Source organism: Muscardinus avellanarius (genome assembly GCF_963383645.1).
Source record: "Muscardinus avellanarius genome assembly, chromosome: 15".
NCBI lineage: Eukaryota > Metazoa > Chordata > Mammalia > Rodentia > Gliridae > Muscardinus > Muscardinus avellanarius.
The window spans coordinates 18,890,044-18,912,068 of record NC_137801.1 but is presented as its reverse complement, the minus strand read 5'-3'; the positions used below and the strand labels follow the sequence as shown (position 1 = coordinate 18,912,068).

The following is a 22,025-nucleotide window of genomic DNA, read 5'->3' as shown; positions in this document are numbered from 1 at the left end:
TGTGTGTGTGTGTGTGTGTGTGTGTGTTACTAGAAATTGAACCCAGGGGCATTTTACCTCTGAGCCACACCTCAGCCCTTTTTATTTTTGATTTTGAAACAGTCTCACTAAGTTATCCTGTGCTGGCCTCAAAACTGACCCTCTTACCTCCCCTCACAAGAGATTATAAGCATGCACCACCACATCTAGATAAGAGAACTATTTTTTTTTTATTTTTTATTGTAAATGGTATACATTTAAACTGTGCTTGGTGCCCTCCCCCCCAACAATGGACGTCCAGGTTGACCATGCTACATTCACACTTTTTCTCATATTCGAATGTAGCTCCTCCATTAATCACCTCAGCCCCCTTCCTCTCCTATCCTTCCATTCTAGCTTTGCTGAGATTTCCCCTCCATTATCTGGAGTCTCTCTGGTATCCCTAGTGCTCCATAGGGAACTATTTAACACTGTTATCATATGAGCCAGGCGTAGTGGCACACACTTGTAATCCCAGCATTTGGGAGGCTGAGATAGGAGGATCGAGGCCAGTGTGTGGTAACTTAATGAGATCCTGTTTCAAATATCTAAAATGTAAGTAAGTAAGTAAGTAAGTAAGTAAATAAATAAATAAATAAATAAGTAAATAAATAAATAAATAAGGGCTGGAGGATAGTTCAGCGGGAGAACACCCCTGGGCTGAATCCTGCCTGGCTAAAACAAGAAAAATACCTGCCACGCAGGTGAGCCCTAGGCATTTGGGCGGCCCTGGTTCGCTTCAGACACATCAGGTGCTAACAGTAACCGCTAACGCGTCAGGAGTGTTTGCAGCGCGCCAGCCACCAGCTATGCCTGGTGGGCCGTCGGGACGAGCACTGGACAGAGCTTAGTCCAGGTCCAACTCCAGAGCTCAGCCGGCAGCCACCAGGCTTCAGCCACCATCTGCCGTCCCTTAACTGGGCTGCTGTTCCTCCAAACCACAAAAGCAGAGCAGTCGCCATTTAATTCCAAGATAGAGGTGGAAAGAGGGTAGAGAAAATTAAGTGCTTTAGATGAATCCAGGACGGCCAAGTAACCTTTCAAGGTCCTGGCAGCACCTGCCACGGGGATTCCTGTGTCACCTGTATTTATCTGTTGCCACCATAAAATCAGAGGCAGGTGGGGCTACGGAATGGTGTCTCCTAAACTCAGCATTTTGCAGCAGAGTCTACAGTTAGTCATAGACACATTGAGAATATGAGCTGTATAATCATACCATTGGGGAAAATTAGAGGTTTAGTAGCTGTTCAGTAATATCAAGAAAACAGCCGGGTGTGGTGGCACACGCTTGTAATCCCAGCATTCGGGAGGCGGAGACCAGAGGATCGCGGTTCGCGGACAGCCTCCGTTACTTAGCGAGGCCCTTTGCAACTCAGTGAGACCCTGTTTCAAAAATAAAAAAACTTGCACCGGACATGGTGGTGCACGCTTGTAATCCCAGCGCTTGGGAGGCTGAGACAGGAGGATCACACAGGTTGAAGCCAGCCTCAGCTACTTAGTGAGGCTCTCAGCAACTTACTGAGACCCTGTTTCCAAATAAAGACTAAAAAATAGGGTTGGGGGGTGTAGCTTGGAGGTAGAATGCCCCTGGATTCTATTCCCAGTACCAAAAAAAAAAAAAGAAAAGAAAAAAAAGACTAAAAAATAGGGCTGAGGGTATAGTTCAGAGGTACAGTGAATGCCCCTTGGTTCCATCTCTGGCACCGCAAAAAAAGAGAAAATATATATGTGCCTATGAAACTCCTGCTGCCCCAGAACAGCACTGTGTATGTGTGACCCAGTGGAGGGGTGTATAAAGGAATCCATTGTGCTACTTAAGACACAAAAGAAAGTTGGAGGAGACAAAGGGCAGTGTTGGCTTTTGCAGTGTGTTGGGCTCTTTAGCATTCAGAATGTTTACCTTGAATCTTTTCTCCTCCAGAATTCAGTTCACCAATAAGGTCAGGTCAGATTCATGCACAGTCTTCTGTGCATGCAGGGTACGCACCACCTACTACGGCTTGCCCTTGCAGAGCGTAAGGCTTGCACTAACAGGCCTAGATTCGCTCTGGTAGCCCTCACATCGGCTAAGTCACTTTCCACGGAGCTTCCGGTTCTGTGTGTTGATGCTGGAGGGCTAAAGGGGCGGAAGTCACATGTTGGTAACAGATGTTTTCATGGTGAGAATTGAAAGTTCTGTGTTGGGAGAATGTGAAAAAACTTTCATGACATCTTTTCATGATAATCTGAATTCCGGGCAGCACGTGAATTCCCCCAGTTGACTCGGTGATAGAACCCTGGCAGGAAAACTCTAGAATACTGTTTTCTAATAGCCAAGTCAATTTTTCTTTATTCCTTTGCATTTATCTACAGAGTTTCTGTGGGAAATTCTAGAATACTGTTTTTGAGAGCCAAGTATTTTGCTTTCTAATGGTCCGTAGCACTAAAATACCATAAGAATCCCCCCCCTTTTTTTTAATGTGGTGCTGGGGATGGAACCCAGAGGTTTTCTACCTCCAGGCTATACTCCGAGATCTATTTTCTCTTTTTTATTTGGAAACAGGGTCTCACTAGGTTGCTGAGAGCCTCACTAAGTAGCTGAGGCTGGCTTCGAACCTGCGCGATCCTCCTGTGTCAGCCTCCCAAGCGCGGGGATTACAAGCTTGTGGACACCATGCCCGGCTTCTCTTTATGTGTTTAAATGAGCAACCTCAGGACAGATGTAGAACTTGACAGGCATCAAAAGATACAAGAATTTAAACATTTGTTTAAAGGGGCTAGGGTGTAGCTCAGAGCGTTTGCCTAGCGCATGCCCAAGGCCCTAGATTCCATCTCCAGTGCACACGTGCGCGCACACACACACACACACACACACACATACACACACACAAATTAAAAATTTGTTCCAAGATTATATTTCCGATAACAAAAGCATAAATATTCCTGGCTTCATGGTGGAATCGTGCCACCTGGCACATTGTCTTCAACAAGTGTTTGCCAAGTGGAGAAAGGGCTGTTACTATTTAACAAAACAAGACATCCAGTGATTTTCTCATTAAGTCCATATAAAGGCAGTCTTCAGAAAACGCACGCATGGTTTAGTCATCCGGACTTACTGTTAAAATCTTATGTTTTTGCTGAGCTGAGATGCCGTTCAACTAGAAACCACTGTGTGATAGTCTGACTGCTTCATTGTTGTCGGAAGGCGCCACCCTCCTCAGGATGGGCGAGGACTTCTCTGCGACTTCTTACTTAATCTGAACAAGTCGCCTCTGTCTTAGTAAACACAGGTTGGCTTTTGTCCTTCGCCTCCTGGAATCTTCCCAGCTCTTCCTCCTCGCCTTTCTTGGGGATCTCTCCCTTGCTTGTTCTTGCTTGCACTAATATAATTTTTTTTTTTGAGGTATTGGAGATGGAACCCAGGGGCATTTTACCTCCGAGCTACACCCCTAGTCCTATTTTTTATTCTTTTGTGTGTGTGTGTGCGTGTGTGGTACTGGGGTTCCTGGAAGCCCTTCTACTTCCGGGCCACACTCCCAGACCTATTTTATATTTTTATTTGGAAACAGGGTCTCTTAAGCCAGCGCGGCTGGCTTCGAACCTGCGCGATCCTCCTGTCTCCGCCTCCCAAGCGTGGGGATGACAAGCGTGCGCCCCCACGCCCGGCCTGCTTGCACTAATATAAACAGTAGTTCCCAACTAGGATTGGGGGGGGGGCACAGAGTTTTCATAACGATCTGCATAATTTGCTCCTAGTCGCCACTTTCTCCCACGGTGTGAGGTTTTGTGGCCCAGCTCACTACCGATTATTTCGCTGGGGACTTTGAACTGATAGTAGCCGTGATCTCCCTTCATTGTCCACTCTTCCAGTCAGCCAGAAGGAACCTAGCAGGAAGTTTCATCGATTTCCCTGAGCACCTGTCAGTAACGTTGCTCAACCGTCCCCTGCAACCCAGACTTTATATCACATTTTCTAAGTACTTAGTGAAGACCTACCAGTGTCAGGCACGAGAGATCTAGCAGAATTTATTTATTTATTTATTTATTTATTTATTTATTTATTTATTTATTTTGTGGTACTGGGGTGAAACCCAGGGGCTTTTCTACCTCCGGGCTATACTCCCAGGCCTATCTTATACTTTATTTGGAAACAGGGTCTCGCTAAGTTGCCGAGAGCCTCACTCAGTAGCTGAGGCTGGCTTCCAACCTGCGCGATCTTCCTGTCTCAGCCTCCCAAGCGCGGGGATGACAAGCGTGCGCCACCACGCCCGGCAAGATGGAGCAGATTTTAAAACCCGGCTTTCTTGGAGCTAGCAGTTGAGTAGGGTAAAACAAAAGACAAGTAAAGTATGTAGTATCTTAGAAAAAATAAAGCAGGAAAGGGGCACAGAGACGGTGCTGGGAGGACGGGGATCCGAGGGATTTCGCTCTGAATGGGATGTTCAGGCGAAGTTCTCCAAGACGGCCATGCAGGAGCGAGGACGGGAAGGGCGCTCGGGGTCTTTGGAGAGAGTCACGTGGCTACCTGGAGGATGGCTGTAGGCACAGGGGCGGCGCGTGCAGAGGCCCTGCAGCGAGAGCGTGCCACCCGGGGACCCGCAGGCGGGGACGAGAGAAGTATAATAGGGGAAACAAGGACAGGTGACTGAAGAGATGGGAGAGATCGTTGAGGGTTTTGTGGGCTTCGTGTGAACGTTGGCTTTTGCTTGGAGTGAGAAAACCCCTTTGGAGGCTTTTAAGCAAAGGGGTGACATGCTTAGCGAGCTTTAACACAGCCGCTCTGGCTTCCTGGAAGGAAACGGAGGGACAGGATCAGAAGCAGAGAGGGCAGTTGGGAAACTAGGTTGACCGTCTGAGTGCAAAAGTTCGGCGGCTCGGATGAGGATGATGGCCATAGACGTGGTGAGAAGTGGCCAAACGATGGCCAGACTTTAAAGGTGGAGCCAGTGGGTGGAGCGGGTGTAGAGCGTGAGAGAGGAGAAATGTAAAAGATGGCTCCCAAGATCTTAGCCTGAGCACCAGAGAGATGGCGTTGCCGCTAACTGAGATGGAAGTAATGAGAGAGGGGCACATTGGGGGAGGAGTTGGTGTGTTGGCGTGTGTGTGTGTGTGTGTGTGTATGTTTACTGGGACTTGAACCCAGAGGCATTCTACCTTTCAGCTATGCACCAGCCCTTTTTATTTCTTTTGAAACAGGGTCTCGCTAGGTTGCTGAGAGTTTCACTAAGTTGCTGAGGCCGTCCTCAAACCTGGGATCCTCCTTTCTCAGCCTCTCAAGTACTGGAATTACAGGCCTGTGCCACCATGCCCAGCTTAGGGGTTGAATTTTTATTTCACCTTGAGGTACCTTGTAGACACCCAAGTGGAGGTACATACCGCATAGGCTGCGGCGCAGAGGGAGCTCAGAGGTAGAGTGTAATTGTGGGTATTTCAGTATATCCCTAAATAGGAAATTGAACTAGCTCTCCAAGGCTCAGAGTATATAGACCAGAGTCTCAAGGACTAGGGTTATGGCTCAGTGGTAGAATGCTTGCCTCGCATGCACAGCACAGAGACAGACAGACAGACAGACAGACATCAGCCATCCCAAATGTTAGTGGTAGGTCAGGTAAAATGAGTGGTTGTTACTAAGGGAGAAAATTACCTAGGGAATTAGGAAGCTCCTCTTCTTTAAAACTTTTGAAAATATGTTAAATCTATAATTTTCTTGATATAGTTAGTGTTTTTCCAACATTAATATCAATTCTTCAGTGTTTGTTGAAGCTGGTTCTAGGGGTTCATAAAAGAAGGTGTATTCTCATGTGTCCATTACATTAAGCTTACCGCTGTTCAGGTCTTTCCTTGCCTTCCTAATTTACATTCAGAGAGAGAGGAAATTCAGTGCTCTGATCGTGGATGTATCTAATTTTTTCTTTTCCTTTTTTTAAAGGGGGATGGGAATAATTCTTACTGTTATTTTACACTTCAAGGATTTTCTATTCATTGCAAATGATATTAAAATTACGATCTCTTCCAAGTGAATTGTTGATGCCGTCTAATGTAGCTCCTTTAAAGTTTATTTTATTTATTTATTTATTTGTGTGTGTGTGTGTGTGTGTGTGTGTGTGTGTTTTACTGGGGATGGAACCCAGGGGCATTCTACCTCTGAGCTACACCCCCAGCCCTATTTTTTATTCTATCATTTGAAACCGGGTCTCACTGAGTTGCAGAGGGCCTCACTAAGTAGCTGAGGCTGTCCTCGAACCGGGATCCTCAGGTCTCAGCCTCCCGAATGCTGGGATAACAAGCGTGCGCCACCACGCCCGGCTCAGCTCCTTTAAAGTTTAATTGGGCCGGGCGTGGTGGTGCACGCTTGTAATCCCCGCGCTTGGGAGGCGGAAACAGGAGGATCGCGCAGGTTCGAAGCCAGCCTCAGCTACTGAGTGAGGCTCTCAGCAACTTAGTGAGACCCTGTTTCCAAATAAAATATAAAATAGGTCTGGGAGTGTAGCCTGGAGGTAGGAAGCCTCTGGGTTCCACCCCCAGCACCACCAAATAAATAAATAAATAAATAAATAAATAAATAAAGTTTAATTTGTCATTAATCAGAGCTCCCAGCTGCTTGTTAAGAATGTATCTACTTCTAACATTTTTATTTTAGTATTTTAGTATTTTTAATCCAGAATCTGTTTAAGCCATCTTCATTGATAAGAACAACTTAGTACTTTTAGGTTATAGTTATCATGTTGTGTATTTTCTGTTTACCGCAGAGTTTTGTTTCTCTGTGTTCTGCCAGCACAGAGACCTCTACTGCATAGATTGAGCCTTTCAATTTCCCTCTAGTGGCTTGGAAATCGGGTATTCTGTTTGTTTCTTCAGTTGTTGCCTTTCCATTTTTAACATGTGTGTTTGCCTGCAGTCTAAACTTGCTCAATATCTCTACCAGATTGATGCAGGCAGAATGATTTCTCTCTCATAATTGTCCTCACTCTTTGATGTTATTATTATTTTGTGTGTGTGTGGTACCCAGAGGCTTTTTACCTCCGGGCTATACTCCCAGACCTATTTTATATTTTATTTAAAAACAGGGTCTCGGCCAGGCGTGGTGGCGCACGCTTGTAATCCCCGCGCTTGGGAGGCAGAGACAGGAGGATCGCGCAGGTTCGAAGCCAGCCGCGCACACTGGCTTAGGAGACCCTGTTTCCAAATAAAAAAGTATAAAATAGGTCTGGGAGTGTAGCCTGGAGGTAGAAGGGCTTCCAGGAACCCCAGTACCACCAAAGGAAGGAAGGAAGGAAGGAAGGAAGGAAGGAAGGAAGGAAGGAAGGAAGGAAGGGGAGTCTCACTAAGTTGTTGAGAGCCTCACTCAGTAGCTGAGGCTGGCTTCAAACCTGTGCGATCCTCCTGTCTCTGCCTCCCAAACGCGGGGATTACAAGAGTGCTGGCAATGTTACTATTTTTGTGTTTTGACTTCAGCTTGTATTTATACCCACCAAATTAGCCATTATAATCATTGTTATTTTATACAACCCATGGTTATTTTGATTTTTTATATATTTTCTATTAGTTTTGCCTACTACTCTTCGATATATTTCATTTTTCCTCCTTATTAAATGTCCTTCTTCCTAAAATACATCACTTAATAGTTCCTTCAGTCATATCCATCAGTGGTAAATGCCCTCAGACATTACCTGAAAATCTCTCTTATTTCTCCCTCACCCGTGAATGGCAGTGTAATTTGATTTCTAGATTAACGATCAATTTTTCTCTAAACTCTATTCTTGTGTTGAGGTGTATAGCCAGTCTTACAGTTGTACATCCCGGCACAATTGATTATTCTGTTTTTTCTTTTGACCGTTTAATGATTTTCTCTCTCTCCTAGGCGTTCTGCAGTCTAGGTAGAAATTTACTTCTAAATTTTTTTCTAATCAGAAATCACGGTTCCGAGCCAGGCATGGCGGCACATGCTTGTAATCCCAGTACTTGGGAGGCTGAGACAGGAGAATCTCAGGTTTGCAGCCAGCCTCAGCAATTTAGTGAGGCACTCTGCAACTTAGTGAGATCCTGTTTCAAAATAAATAAAATAGAGCCGGGCGTGGTGGCGCACGCTTGTAATCCCCGCGCTTGGGAGGCTGAGACAGGAGGATCGCACGGGTTCGAAGCCAGCCTCAGCTACTCAGTGAGGCTCTCGGCAACTTAGTGAGACCCTGTTTCCAAATAAAATGTAAAATAGGTCTGGGAGTATAGACCAGAGGTAGAAAAGCCCCTGGGTTCCACCCCCAGTACCAGAAAGAAAGAAAGAAAGAAAGAAAGAAAGAAAGAAAGAAAGAAAGAAATATTAAAAATATAAATCACTGTTCTTCCTTGATTTGAAGTTATTCATCTATTCTAGAAAAGTCTCAGGGATAAAAATATCAATATTACATGTCTCTATTTTTTTATTCTTCCCTCCTAGATAACTGTTAACTGTTAGACATTCTCTTTTCTGTGTTTCATAACCTCCATTTTATATCTCCCGTCTCTTTATTTCTGGTCTGCATTTGAAATAATTTGGGAGGGAGGGCATACTAGGGATTGAAGCCTATTTTATTTATTTTATTTTTTTAAGATTTAAAGAAGTTTATTGGAAAGATAGAAATACAGAGAATAGAAATACAGCCCCATACCAAAATGGCATGAGGGGGTGACTCGAAATGAATACACCCTTATTTTTTATTTTGAAACAAAATCTAAGTTGCTGAGGGCCTTGATAAGTTGCCGAGGCCGGACTCAAACCTGTGATCCTCCTGTCTCAATCTCCCAAGCCTGGGATTACAGACGTGTTCCATCACTCCTGGCTCAAAGTAATTTCTTTTTTCTCAATGGTACTTAGAATTGATCCCAAGATCATACTGCCTCTGAGCTACTACACCCCCAGCCCTATTTTATTTATTTTTTATTTTTATTTTTGAAACTGGGTTTCAGTAAGTTGCAGAAGGTCTCACCAAGTTGCTGAGGCTGCCTTCAAACCTGCAGCCCTCTTGTCTCAGATCTCCTAAATATTGAAATTACAAATATGTGCACCATCCCTGGCTTTAAAGTCATTTCTTTAGATCCGTTTCCAGGTTTACTAATTTTTTCCTCCGATTTTTCAATCTACTATTTATTTAATATTATTTTTGTTTTGTTTTGGTGGTGCTGGGGTTCCTGGAAACCCTTCTCCCTGTTTTTATTTGGAAACAGGGTCTCTTACGCTAGCGCGGCTGGCTTCGAACTTGCGCGATCCTCCTGTCTCTACCTCCCAAGCGCGGGGATTACAAGCTTGCGCCACCACGCCCGGCATTTAATCTACTATTTAATCTGTTAATTTATTACTTCCATAATATTTGCCATTTTTATTCATTTCTTTTTCAAATCTGCTTCTTGGTTTTTTGTTTGGTTGGTTGGTACTGGGACTGGAACCCAGGGGCATTCTACCTCTGAGCTACACCCCCAGCCCTATTTTTTTTCTTTATTTTGAAACCGGGTCTCACTAAGTTGCAGAGGGCCTAAGTAGCTGAAGCTGTCCTCAAATGGCGATCCTCTGGTCTCAGTCTCCCTAATGCTGGGATTACAAGCGTGCACCACCACGCCCAGCTCAAATCTGCTTCTTTTTTAATAAGCTCTATTTATGGTTTGAAGCCCTTCATATATGTCTTGACTTACATTAAACATGTATACTTTACATCTCCATTTGCATTTTGTTCTATTACCTTATGTTCTTGTGGTTCTGATCCATTTTTTAATTTGTGGTGGATTTGCTGCTTGTTTTTGTAATGTTTTTACTTTGAACTCATCTTTCATGAAACTTGATTTTCTCTGGAAATTTTTAGGACCCAGGTGGTAAGAGAGACAAGTTGTACATCTTCTTTGGCCAGTACCCGTGGTGTATCCCTAGCCAGCATCCAATTTTTCTGCTAATTAATGCTGAGGAATTCTTGAGCTCCGCTGTCATTCTTCACCCATCAGACAGAAAGCTTTCAGCTTTCCTACCCCTGCCCTCACTGCCCGGCGGGAGGATCTCTTTCCTAGTTCACCCTGTCATCTTGAGTCTTCTGCCAGAACCTCCCTCCATTGGCCAATCCCAGGCAGAAGCCAACTAAAATGGAAACTTAACAAAAGCAGCCTGAAGGCTCGGCCTCAGAGCAAGGCAGGGAAGGGAGAAACAGATTCTGGGGCAAGCAAGCTCAGGACAGTACTGGACCACTTAACAAATACGTCCTGACCACTGGTGCCCAAAGCACTGTACCTGGTCTGCTGTTACAGACCTGCATTAGACACAGTCTCTAACCTCTGGTGGGAAACCTGGACTTATGTATGGATTAAGGGCAATAGGAGTTGGATTATGTGCTCCACTACAGATGCAGGGGCTGGAGCGTAGCTCAGTGGTGCAATGCATGCTTAATAAGAGACCTTGGGTTCAGTCCCCTTTACTGCCCACCCCCTCCCCAGAATCAGATACAACCATGAAACACAAAGAGGAAGCAGGTCCAGGCATCCGTGGGGCCGAGGGATGGGAAAGGTTTCCCCAGGTTGTCTTCCAGGAGCTGCACCTCAGAGGATGAGCAGGATGGTTCTGTGTGGAGAACTGGGCCGTGGAGAAAGGAAACAGGAGCAAAAACAGCAGAGCCCTGGAAAGAGGGAACAGCATTTTCCAAGGACCAAAGCTAGGCCGGGGAGGCAGAAAGGTGGGCAGTGTGGAGGCAAAGCTGGAAGGTGGGCTGGGGCCGGGCCAGGGGAGCCTTGGCGCCCTCATTCTGCACCTAATGGAAGCCACTGAACATTCTGTGAGGGAAGGAACATAAAAAACAGTGGCTGGCTCAAGCTGTCCAATAGAAATATAACGAGCCGGGCGTGGTGGCGCACGTTTGTAATCCCCGCGCTTGGGAGGCGGAGACAGGAGGATTGCGCAGTTTGAAGCCAGCCTCTCTGGCTTAAGGGACCCTGTTTACAAATAAAAAAATATATATATAATAGGTCTGGGAGTGTAGCCTGAAGGTAGAAGGGTTTCCAGGAACCCTAGTACCACCAAGAAAGAAAGAAAGACAGACAGAAGGAAGGAAGGAAGGAAGGAGAAAACATGAGTCACAAATGCAGCCACACCTATTAAGTTAGAATTTAGCAGCAGTCACATTTTTAAAAAGTAAATAGGTGAAATAGTTGAGTAACATTTTCTTTTAATCCTGTAAACCCAAAATATCATTCCAATATGTAATCAATACAAATGCAAGTATTTTACATTGCTTTTAAAAATAGCTCTTTAGAATCCAGCGCGTATTTCAAATCTGCAGCACATCTCTTCTTGGGCTCGCCACACTGCAGGGTTGAGTATTCACGTGTCGCCGGCGGCTGCTATGAGACTGCAGCTGTAGAGGAGGGCCGGGGGTGTGGTCTATCCATAAATCCCTAGTTCCCGAGTTCACCAAAAGATTTTACCTTCCCTTCCCTCAGAAAAGGGGTGTTCTGTGGTCAAGTAAGTAGCTGGCAACTTTGGGTCCATCGAATTGAGTGTTACTTAGTGCAGGACTCCTCAGGGCTGCTAATGTGCGTTGCAGCCCACCAAGAGCCGTGTAAGGTCCGCATCATGGTCCAGATTCATTTGACCGTATTGGACAGGAATACTGTATCCCGCTTTGGTATTTGCTGATTTGGGGGGGCAGAGAGCCTGGCAGCAGGCAGGGGGCAAATTCAGAAGGAGGCACTAGGCGAGAGGAGTCACAAAGGCTGAGGAGGAGAGGCTCGAGCCTCCAAAGAGGCAGGCAATCGAGGTGCGGTGCCCGGGCAGGTAGAAGAGCCGGGTGGGGGCCACTGAGCTTGGTCAGGCGATGTCCTGGTTCCCCTCCTGAGAGCTGTGTCGCTGTGTCGGCAGAGTGGCAGAGAGCAGGCAGAGTACCCAGAGTTGGAGAAGTTTGTCTTAGATGATGGGGTGGGAGGGACACCAAGCCCTGTTTGTGGGCTAAGAAGGAAGCAATGAAGATCACAGGCTGGAGAGAAGGCCAGAGAAAGGGCCTGGAGGTCGGGGCTGATCGAGAAAGAAATGGGACTCTCTCCTCCCCCGACCAGCAAGTACAAGGGAGATGACCGGACGGAAATACAAGGGGCACCACGCCTTTATCTTCCCTTGACATCATATTACAGGCAAGAACACGTGAAGGGAGGGCAGGGGTCAGGCGGGGAACCTGAGCAGAGTTTAGAAGTCCAAGTCGTCGTGAAATGTAAAGGAGAGCCTGGTGTGGTGGCACACACTTGTGATCCCAGTACGTGGGAGGCTGAGACAGGAGGATCACGGTTCATGGACAGCCTCAGCTACTTAGTGAGGCCCTGTTTCAGAATAAAGATATTAAAAAAAAAAAAGGGCTAGGGGTGTAGCTCGGAGGTAGAATGTCCCTGGGCTCCATCACCAGTACCACAAAAAAACAAAAAATAAAGGGGTCAGCTGAGCAAGGCAGACCAGGGTCACGTCCACACTCATACTGGTAATGCATTTGCATGTGCTCCAGCTGTAGAAATAATGACATGCCCGAGGCTCCTCCTGTGATTTGAAGCTGTTTCCCCGGGTAGAGAGGCCAGCGTGAGTAAGTTGCGGTATAAATCCCTGCTTCCTAGAGTGTGATGCAGCCGCCCACCAGACACGGCGCAGCGCCGCCCAAATAGCACCCAGGCGGACTCCTGGTATTTTAATGATTATATATTTACTTGAATGACTTGTGGATGGTCAGAAGTCTTGAACATAGAACAGGAATGACTAAAGTTTGCAAAACACTACGTAAGAGGTAGGATAGGCTGGGCGGGTGGGCATGCCTGTAATCCCAGTACTTGGGAGGCTGAGACAGGGGATCAAAGGTTCGAGGCCAGCCTCAGCAACTAAGCAAGGACCTTAGCAACCTAGCAAGACCCTGTGTCCAGATAAGAAATAAAACAGGGTAGGGGGTGTAGCTTGAAGGTAGAATGCCCCTGGGCTCATTCCCCAGCACTAAAAAAAGTGAGAGAGACAGAGACAGAGAGAGCGAGACTGAGTTGGGGTGGCCTTAGAAAGGGCTCTGATTGCTGCTGTCACGGGTGGAAGGTGGCCACCCTCTGTCCTCCTTGCCACAAAACAGCCCAAACAAATGTCACCTTCCCCATTCACCCACACTCAGCCACCCGCTACAGTTCTCCCTGCAGAACAGAATGAAATGGAATCGCCCACAAGCTTATCGGTCTGGAACACTGGCCCTGTGGTTTCTTTTTGACAGTACATAACCACACACAACCTGCCATAGCCAATTTTTCCCCCAATGCAGAAGTAATGTTTTTAAAGCTGTGGTGCACATCGGCAAAAAATAGAATAGCTATCTTCGTTAGAACTGTCTGTAAGCCCAAATCTGTACCAAATATTAAATGAAATCAGAAACAATAAATTTCCTTTGAAAACAAGTCTCCTGACTGAGGAAGGGGCTCAGTGGTAGAGAGCACTTATCTAACCTGCTTGAGCCAGGCGTGGTGGCGCACGCTTGTAATCCCCGTGCTTGGGAGGCTGAGACAGGACGATCACGGGTTCGAAGCCAGCCTCAGCTGCTTAGTGAGGCTCTCAGCAACTTATATATATATAAAAGGTCTAACCTGCTTGAGGCCCTGGGTTCAATCCCCAGGACCGCAAAAAATAATAATTTTTGATCCTTACAAGCTCTGCTTCCAGGCCTTTGTCCTCTTATTCCCACTGCAAGACAGGACTTCCTGTAAGGTACATCGTATGTGTCAGTCCCGCGCCCTGCTTTAGTGACACCTCTCTGCGGCCCTTCCCGACTGCCCGCCCCACAGGTGACCCTGTACCGGCCACGGCCTTCCTATCTCCCAGCTCGGGAACACAAGCTTCCCGCCTGTTAGCTTGCCAGATGCTGTCAGAAGAGAAATTCCTTAGCCCAATTAACTTTAGTGAGGTTTAGTTGAGCAAAGAAATAAAACAAATTGAGTTGCTGCCAAAACAGGTTCTGAGAAGTCCCACCAACAGTGTGATCTGACAGCGCTTATAGAAAAACGGACGTGAGGCCCAGGCAACCACTTAATTGGCTACAACCTTGTCACTTAAGCAGTCCATGGGTTTCAGCTTAACTAGTTAATTATTTATAGCTCAATTACTTAATTGGCTATGGGGCCACCTGCAACCAACCAAAACTCAGTTCTTATTGGTCTGTGAGACGCCTGGTCCAGACCTTGGCCTCCCACAGTTATTACCGCAGTAGCTGCCGGCCTTTGCTTTTTGTCAAAGGAGGAGCTTTCTAGGTACCCCTACCTTCCCATCTTACGGGGAAGCCCTTGGCTACTTGATGCATGATTCTGAAATTTCTTACTCCACAGCTTGGCATTCAGTTCAGCCCCTGATGTGCCTGTCATTTGATCCAGAGTGAGGTGGTACCTCTCCCCAGGACCGAGACTGCTGGCCACTTCCTCCAAGCCAGCTTTGGTTGGAGACCTGCAGTGTGTCCTCAGCCAGGGGCTTTCTTCCCCAGTGGGTTAAAGCATTGCTGGGTCCTGGGAATTTTAGGTTTTCTAACCTTAGAACTTGCCTCTGAGACATCTAAAGACCCGCTTCTCAAACATCTTCTTTTAAAAACAGTAACTCAGCCAGGCGTGGTGGCGTGTGCTTGTAATCCCAGCATTCGAGAGGCTGAGACCTGGAGGATGGCGGTTCGCGGACAGCCTCAGCTACTTAGTGAGGCCCTCTGCAACTCAGTGAGACCCGGTTTCAAAATAAAGAATAAAAAATGTTGCAGGGGGTGTGGTGTGGCTCGGAGGTCGAATGCCCCTGGGTTCCACCCCCAGACCCGCAAAAAAAAAAAAAGTAACTCAAAGTAAGAAATACATTTTCACATCCCCCAACACATGTCTAGCTTCCATTATACTTATCAAAGCTGTACACATGATAGATTCTACTTTTTTTTAAATAATGCTGGGCCTGACCAGCATTTATTATTTTATTACTTTTTTTTGGTGGTGGTACTGGGGTTCCTTGAAACTCTTCTACCTCCAGGCTACACTCCCAGACCTATTTTATATTTTTATTTGGAAACAGGGTCTCTTAAACCAGCGAGGCTGGCTTCGAACCTGCGCGATCCTACTGTCTCCGCGGCCCAAGCGCGGGGATTACAAGCGTGCGCCACCACTCCCAGCCTGACCAGCATTTTTAAGAAACTGCATTGATAGGACCTAGTGACGACTCATGATTCGCAGTTTGGAAGACATAGTCTTTAGAGTTGACTCATTTAATCGTTTCAATAACTTCAAGAATGTCTTGAGAGGGTGAGATTCCCCCACAAGCTCAGCTCAGTTGCCATCTCTTTGAGGCCATTTTGAAAAATCCTTAATTCTGTTATTGCTGCTCAGAAAAGAAATCAGGAGCACACTGGAGTGTTACAGACGTTGCCAATTTGCTACTTCGAAGCCCTGAGTGGTGGGTTATTAACCCAACAGTCAAGCCATCACTCCGCACCTGTGTGACACCCTTTGCAGAAGAAGCGTTCTTCCAGCGCAGCATCTGTCAGCCCGGCCGCGTGTCTGCTGATAAATGTCTGGTTTCTAGTTTCTATGACAACATCTAAAATGACATTTTAAGCTCTACCTTCCCTTCCCGCAGGGTGTGCCGATCTGCAGGCCCTGGACACGATGCAGCCAGCGGAGAGGAAGAGACAGGGCTACATTCACGAGCTGATTCAGACGGAAGAGCGGTACATGGATGACCTGCAGCTCGTCGTTGAGGTGAGGGCTGCGGCCGAGGAGCCCAGGGGCGACTGCTGTTAGCGCAGTGGGGGCCGGCGGCACTGTCGGGACTGCTCCCACTCAGAAGCAAAGCGAAGCATCACTCTGTTTTGCTTGGCAGTGCTGGGGGCTAAACCCAGGGCTCACATCTTCTGGGCAAGCTCTCTACTGCTAAGCTACACACCCTTTTTTTTTTTTTTTTTTTTTTTTTTTGTGTGTGTGTGTGTGTGTGTGTGTGTGGTACTGGGGATGGAACCTTTCTACCTCCGGGCTACACTCCCAGCCAGATCTATTTTATATTTTATTGGAAACAGGGTCTCTTAAGCCAGCGCGGCTGGCTTCGAACCTGCGCGATCCTCCTGTCTCTGCCTCCCAAGCGCAGAGATTACAAGCGTGTGCCACCATGCCCAGCAGCTACACACCTTTTAAAAAATGTTTTTAGAAGCCGGGTGCAGTGACACATGCTTGTAATCCCAGCGTTTGGGAGGATGAAACAGGAGGATCATAGTTCAAGGCCAGCCTCAGCTACTTAGGCCCTTTGTAACTCAGTGAGACCCTGTTTCAAAATAAAGAATTAGCCGGGCATGGTGGCACCTGCTTGTAATCCCCGTGCTTGGGAGGCAGAGACAGGAGGATCGCGCAGGTTCGAAGCCAGCCGCGCTGGTGTAAGAGACCCTGTTTCAAAAATATAAAATAGTTCTGGGAGTGTAGCCCGGAGGTAGAAGGGCTTCCAGGAACCCCAGTACCACCAAAAATAAATAAATAAATAAAGAATTAAAAATAGGGCTGGAGGTGTAGCTCAGAGGTAGAATGCCCCTGGGTTCCATTCCTGGTACTGCAAAAATAAATAAATAAATAAATAAATAAATAAATATAAAAAATGTTTTTAGAGACCAGGTCCCTCTAAGTTGCCCGGGCTGGACTTGAACTTGCAATTCTCCCACCTCAACCTCTCAGGTAGCTGGGGTTACAGGTGTGCACCACCTTGCCCAGCTGGACACCACTTTTTTTTTTTAGGTAATGGGGATGGAACCTAGGGGTATTCTATCTCCAAGCTACACCCCCAGCCCTATTTTTTATTCTTTACTTTGAAACAGGGTCTCACAGAGTTGCAAAGGGGCCTCACTAAGTAGCTGAGGCTGTCCAGGAACCGCGGTCCTCCTGACTCAGTCTCCCAAATGCTGGGATTACAAGCGTGCGCCACCACTTCTGATAAATAGTGGCAGGACCTCTCACAGGCTAAAGATGCCCAGGCCAGCCGAGCAGTGCTTGAAGATGGAAGTCTAATGAGGCTGGGTATGGTGGTGCGCACCTGTAATCACATTACTTAGAAGGCTGAGACAGGAAGGTCACAGGTTCAAGGCCAACCTCAGCAAGTTAGCAATGCCCTCGTCAATTTTATGAGACCCTGTTCAAAAAAATAGGGGTTGGGGTGTAGTCCATAGGTAGGATACCCCTAGGTTAGATCCCCACTATCAAAAAAAACAATCTCTTAGTGAGAATATCAGCTGTCTTCCCTAGCGTAGCCCGTTCAGTAACGAGAGAGAACAGCAAGTTGCAGGGCGCTTTAGCTGGGTGTGGGAGCGCCATCAAGGGAGGACAAGGGAACGGAGGCTGTAAAGCCCCAAAGCGGACTTGACCTCAATGTTGCTGTCTTGTGGTATTGGAGGTTGAGCCCAGGGCAACTCTCCACTGAGCCCTTTTTTATATTTATTTTGAGACAGGTTCTCGCTAGGTTGCTCAAACTGGCCTGCACCTGATCCTCCAGTCTCAGCTTCCCCAGTCCTGGATTCCAGGTGCTGTGCCTCACTGTATTTACACCGCTGTTTTGAAGCCTGACATTTTCATCAGCTTTGGCATTTCCAGAGGAACTGCGAAGCTGAGGAAATGTCCACCTCATGTTTGTATCCGTGTGGAAAATCAAATCAAATTGTAAAAAGAAGCTCCCAAATATACGTACTGTTCGTTTGTGCCTGTTGGTGTTACCAGTGACCTCTGAGCGTTGACCGCCATCCTCCTTAGAATAGCGTGTAACAGTGGTGTGTGTTTGCACGAACAAAAGAAGACTTTCTGTTTCCATCAGGCTTTTGTTTCTGTGGCTTTTAGTTCCCAGTAAGTGTCAAAGCCTTCAGGTTAAAAAAAAAAAAATCAGTTAAAGGAACCACCTGAGAAGGATAGAAGGATATCCTCACAGCCCCAGCAGGTGATGGCAGGAAGGAGCAATGGCGGCTGTGTCTGCATCTGCCCAGCCAGGCCTGCCCTCACCACCCCGCCCCGAGTGCAGCTCTGTGCCTGTGCCTCCGCCTGCGCACGACCCTGCACTCCTCATTTGGGGATGCTTATCTTCCCCCCAAATCGGTGAGCCCCTGAGAACAAGGCCTGTGTGTCCTTCATCGTTCATCGCCCAGACTTGGGCCCTGTGGGCCTCCCCAGAGGCACTGAATGGATCTGGGGCGTTCATGTCCACAGTGCTCTGACCGGGACAGGTGGACTAGCAGAAAAGCCCCCCAGCCCCACACACATCAGCCCTGCCGCAGGCCGGCCCCATTCCCCAGGGGCTGTACGTGGTCCTGGAGGTCTCTGCCGCACTGGCAGGGTCGTGGCAGGGTCAGGATTTAGGGTGAAGGGCGCCCTCATCACTGTCCCCAGGGAAGCTGCCCAGAGGCCCCCCATGGCATGCTTCCCCACCAAGCCCAGCACACAGCTGCTGCGTGGAATGAAGAATCAAAGGGGCAGAAATTAAATCTGTGAGTAAAAGAGCAGCTAGAAGCCAGGGCCCGCCCCGCCGTCCCTGGCAGCCTCAGAGCCGACAAGACGTCTGTCTAGGGCTCACCTACGGGAGCATCCCAGCGGCCTCTGTCTGATTTCAACCCAGGCGCTCCCTTGTTGGCTCAGAGCGCTTTTGTTGGAATTCTGTGAATTCACGTCCCACTCCACTTGGCAGACATTAGCTGAAGCCCTAGCATGTGCGGAGCACTGTGCCAGAGAGCAGAGGCGGAAGACAAGGTTCCCACCCTGGGGCGTTTGCAGTCCTGTTGGAGACAGTGAGGTGCAGTGCAGGGAGGGCTGGAGGCCAGAGGAGGGGACCAGCAATGCTTCAGGATGCAGAAGTGGGGGGTGTTAGGGCGGGGGACCTACAGCACGCTCTAGGACCTAGGGAGGTGGGCAGAGCCGGATCTCACAGATCTGCGGACCTCCTGAAGGTGCTGGCCTCTCAACACAGGCCAGGGGGAACCTGGCAAGCACTGTTCCCAATAACTGCTCTGTGTCCTGAAAGCGTCTGAAGGCATTTCGTAGGGGCCAGAGGGGATTCGTGCAAACTTGGAATCAAAAGGAGTTGAGTCTTTGTTCTAGCTTCTCCGTGTTTTAGCTTGGTGGGCCCAAGTAAATCCTCTGTAAGCCCTTTTTCTTCCTGGGCTAATTGTAATGCCGGACTCGCTTCACCCAGGCCATCTGTGAAGTTAAGTGAAAACGGTGTACGCACACCCTTCTGAGTATTTGCACATACAGAATACAGGCGGGGAGCCGGCCTCTGCAACCCGCGCCTGCTCGGGGGCAGTCTGGGGACACCACGGTTCGTCTAAACTTCTCAGACTGTTCCCGAGAAATCTGAGGTGCTCGGCCCGACAACAGGCACGCTTCCTCCGTTCTGCGCGGTCTTACTCTGTGCAGCTGCTCTGTGCCCGGGGTCTGTCTAAACCCCACAGTGTCCCTGTGAGATAGGCAGGAGCATCTCCTCTTACCAAGATTACAAGATACCATCCTGGAATCAGCCTTGATAGAGCTGAAAAACATAGAACAAAAAGCAGGGAAATCGTGCAGTTGTGTGTGTGTGTGTGTGTGTGTGTGTGTGTGTGTGTGTGTGTGTGTGTTGTGGTGCTGGGGATGGAACCCAGAGGCTTCCTACCTCCGGAATATACTCCCAGCCCTATTTTCTATTTATTTGGAAACAGGGTCTCACTAAGTTGCTGAGAGCCTCACTCAGTAGCTGAGGCTGTTTCAAACCTGTGCGATCCTCCTGTCTCAGCCTCCCAGGCACTGGAATTACAAGCATGCGCCACCACGCCTGGCTGAACTCGTGCAGTTTAACAGCAGCCAGGCACACTGGTGCACACCTGTGACCCTAGTACTTGGGAGGTTGAGACAGGAGGAACACAGGTTTGAAGCCAGCTATGGCAACCTAGCCAGACCTTGTTTCAAAAAAAAAAAGGAGCTGGAGATATATCTCAGAGATAGAATGCCCTTGGTTTCCATGCTTATTTAGAAATACCACTGTCATCTGGGCGTGGTGGCACACGCTTGTAATCCCCGTGCTTGGGAGGCTGAAACAGGAGGATTGCACAGGTTCAAAGCCAGCCTCAGCTACTTAGGCTCTCAGCAACTTAGTGAGACCCTGTTTCCAAATAAATTATAAAATAGGTCCAGGATTATAGCCCAGAGGTAGAAAAGCCCCTGGGTTCCACCCCCAGTACCACAAAAAAAAAAAAAAAAATACCACCATCTTACTTGTTTGGGATTATAAAGACTGATTTAGAGCACACAGAGGGAGTGAATCCACACTTAAGCCAACGTATTTCTCCGTATTTCTTCCGTTTTGATCTTAGGTTTTTCAGAAGCGGATGGCGGAATCGGGTTCTCTCACCGAAGGGGAAATGGCCTTGATATTTGTTAACTGGAAGGAGCTCATCATGTCCAACACGAAGCTGCTGAGGTGAGTCCGCGCATACCGCCGGCCCGCGCGGCGTCCGCATCACACACAACCCTCTGCAGGGCCCCTTGGCAAAGGGACCCCGACTGCTTTCTGCTCCCTTGGGCTCTGTGAAATGCCCTGTAACTGAAAATACATAATTACGGAGGAAAGTAAAAGAATATAACAAAGAAAGTACTTTTTTCTTTTTTTTTTTTTGGTGGTGGTGGTACTGGGGTTCCTGGAAGCCCTTCTACCTCCGGGCTACACTCCCAGACCTATTTTTACATTTTTTAAAATTTGGAAACAGGGTCTCCCAAGCCAGCGCGCGCGGCTGGCTTCGAACCTGCGCGATCCTCCTGTCTCTGCCTCCCAAGCGCGGGGATTACAAGCGTGCGCCACCACGCCCGGCTAAGAAAGTACTTTAAACAAAGACAAATCAGCTGGGCATGGTGGCGCACGCTTGTAATCCCCACGCTTGGGAAGCGGAGACAGGAGTATCGCGCAGGTTCGAAGCCAGCTTCGCTGGCTTAAGAGTCCCCATTTCCAAATAAAAATATAAAAATAGGACTGGGAGTGTAGCCTGGAGGTAGAAGGGCTTCCAGGAATCCCAATACCACCACAAAAAAAAAAAAAACAAAGACAAATCATTAGACAGGTGATATATTAATGAATGATTCCAAAAAGTAAGACCTACCAGTTCTGGCAGTCAGAAGGGAAGCTGCCGTTCACGCCCTGCCTGGCAGCCTCCCAAGTCCCCAAGTGAAATTCCAGGCCTGGGGTCACTTCCCACCCTTTACACCCATGAGGACAGACGTCCCGGGCAGGAAGGGTGGCCCGGCCTTACTGCATCCCTGCCCTCTGCGCCCAGCAGCTCTCCTGGAGACGGCTCTTCTACCTCTGCCCCTAGCTTCTGCAGCTTCTGTGTCCTGGCAGACTACAGGAAGCTCCTCCTTCTTGGTTCAGTCAAATTGGCCAAGAATTTTAGAGGAACCTTTGTTAAGAAACTAAGGCAAAGACAGGCTCATGTGGTGGTGCGTACCTGTAATCCCAGTACTTAAGAGGTTGAGACAGAAGGGTTGCAGGCACAAGGCCAGCTTCAGCAACTTAGTGAGACCCTGTTTCAAAATAAAAGAGAGGCCGGGCGTGGTGGCACACGCTTGTAATCCCAGCATTCAGGAGGCTGAAACAGGAGGATCGCGGTTTGAGGACAGCCTCAGCTACTTAGGCCTTTTGCAATTCAGTGAGACCCTATTTCAAAATAAAGAAGACTGCCAGGCGTGGTGGCGCACGCTTATAATCCCCGCGCTTGGGAGGCGGAGACAAGAGGATCGTGCAGTTTCGAAGCCAGCCGCCCTGTTTCCAAATTTTAAAAAGTATAAAAATAGGTCTGGGAGTGTAGCCCGGAGGTAGAGGGTTTCCAGGAACCCCAGTACCACCAAAACAATAACAACAACAAAATAAAGAAGACAAAATAGGGCTGGGGCTGTAACTCAGAGGTGGACTGCCCGAGTTCCATCCCTAGTACCTAAAAAATAAAAAATAAACAGGACTAGGGGGATAGCTCAGGTAGAATGCCCCTGGGTTCAATCCCTAGTAGCAGAAAAAG

The 22,025-nt window shown here is 47.9% G+C and overlaps 1 protein-coding gene across 4 annotated transcripts in view; it reads left to right on the top strand.

The window, feature by feature from the left end:
- The window catches only part of ITSN2 (intersectin 2), a gene marked incomplete at both ends in the record, with an annotated part of 129,304 nt that overhangs the window by 94,997 nt on the left and 12,282 nt on the right, over positions 1–22,025 (top strand). For all 4 annotated transcript variants that reach the window (XM_080711858.1, XM_080711857.1, XM_080711856.1 and 1 more), the window contains 2 exons: positions 15,608–15,729; positions 20,334–20,440. In XM_080711858.1, the coding sequence (XP_080567984.1) occupies positions 15,608–15,729; positions 20,334–20,440 (229 nt within the window). The remainder of the gene's footprint in view (positions 1–15,607; positions 15,730–20,333; positions 20,441–22,025) is intronic.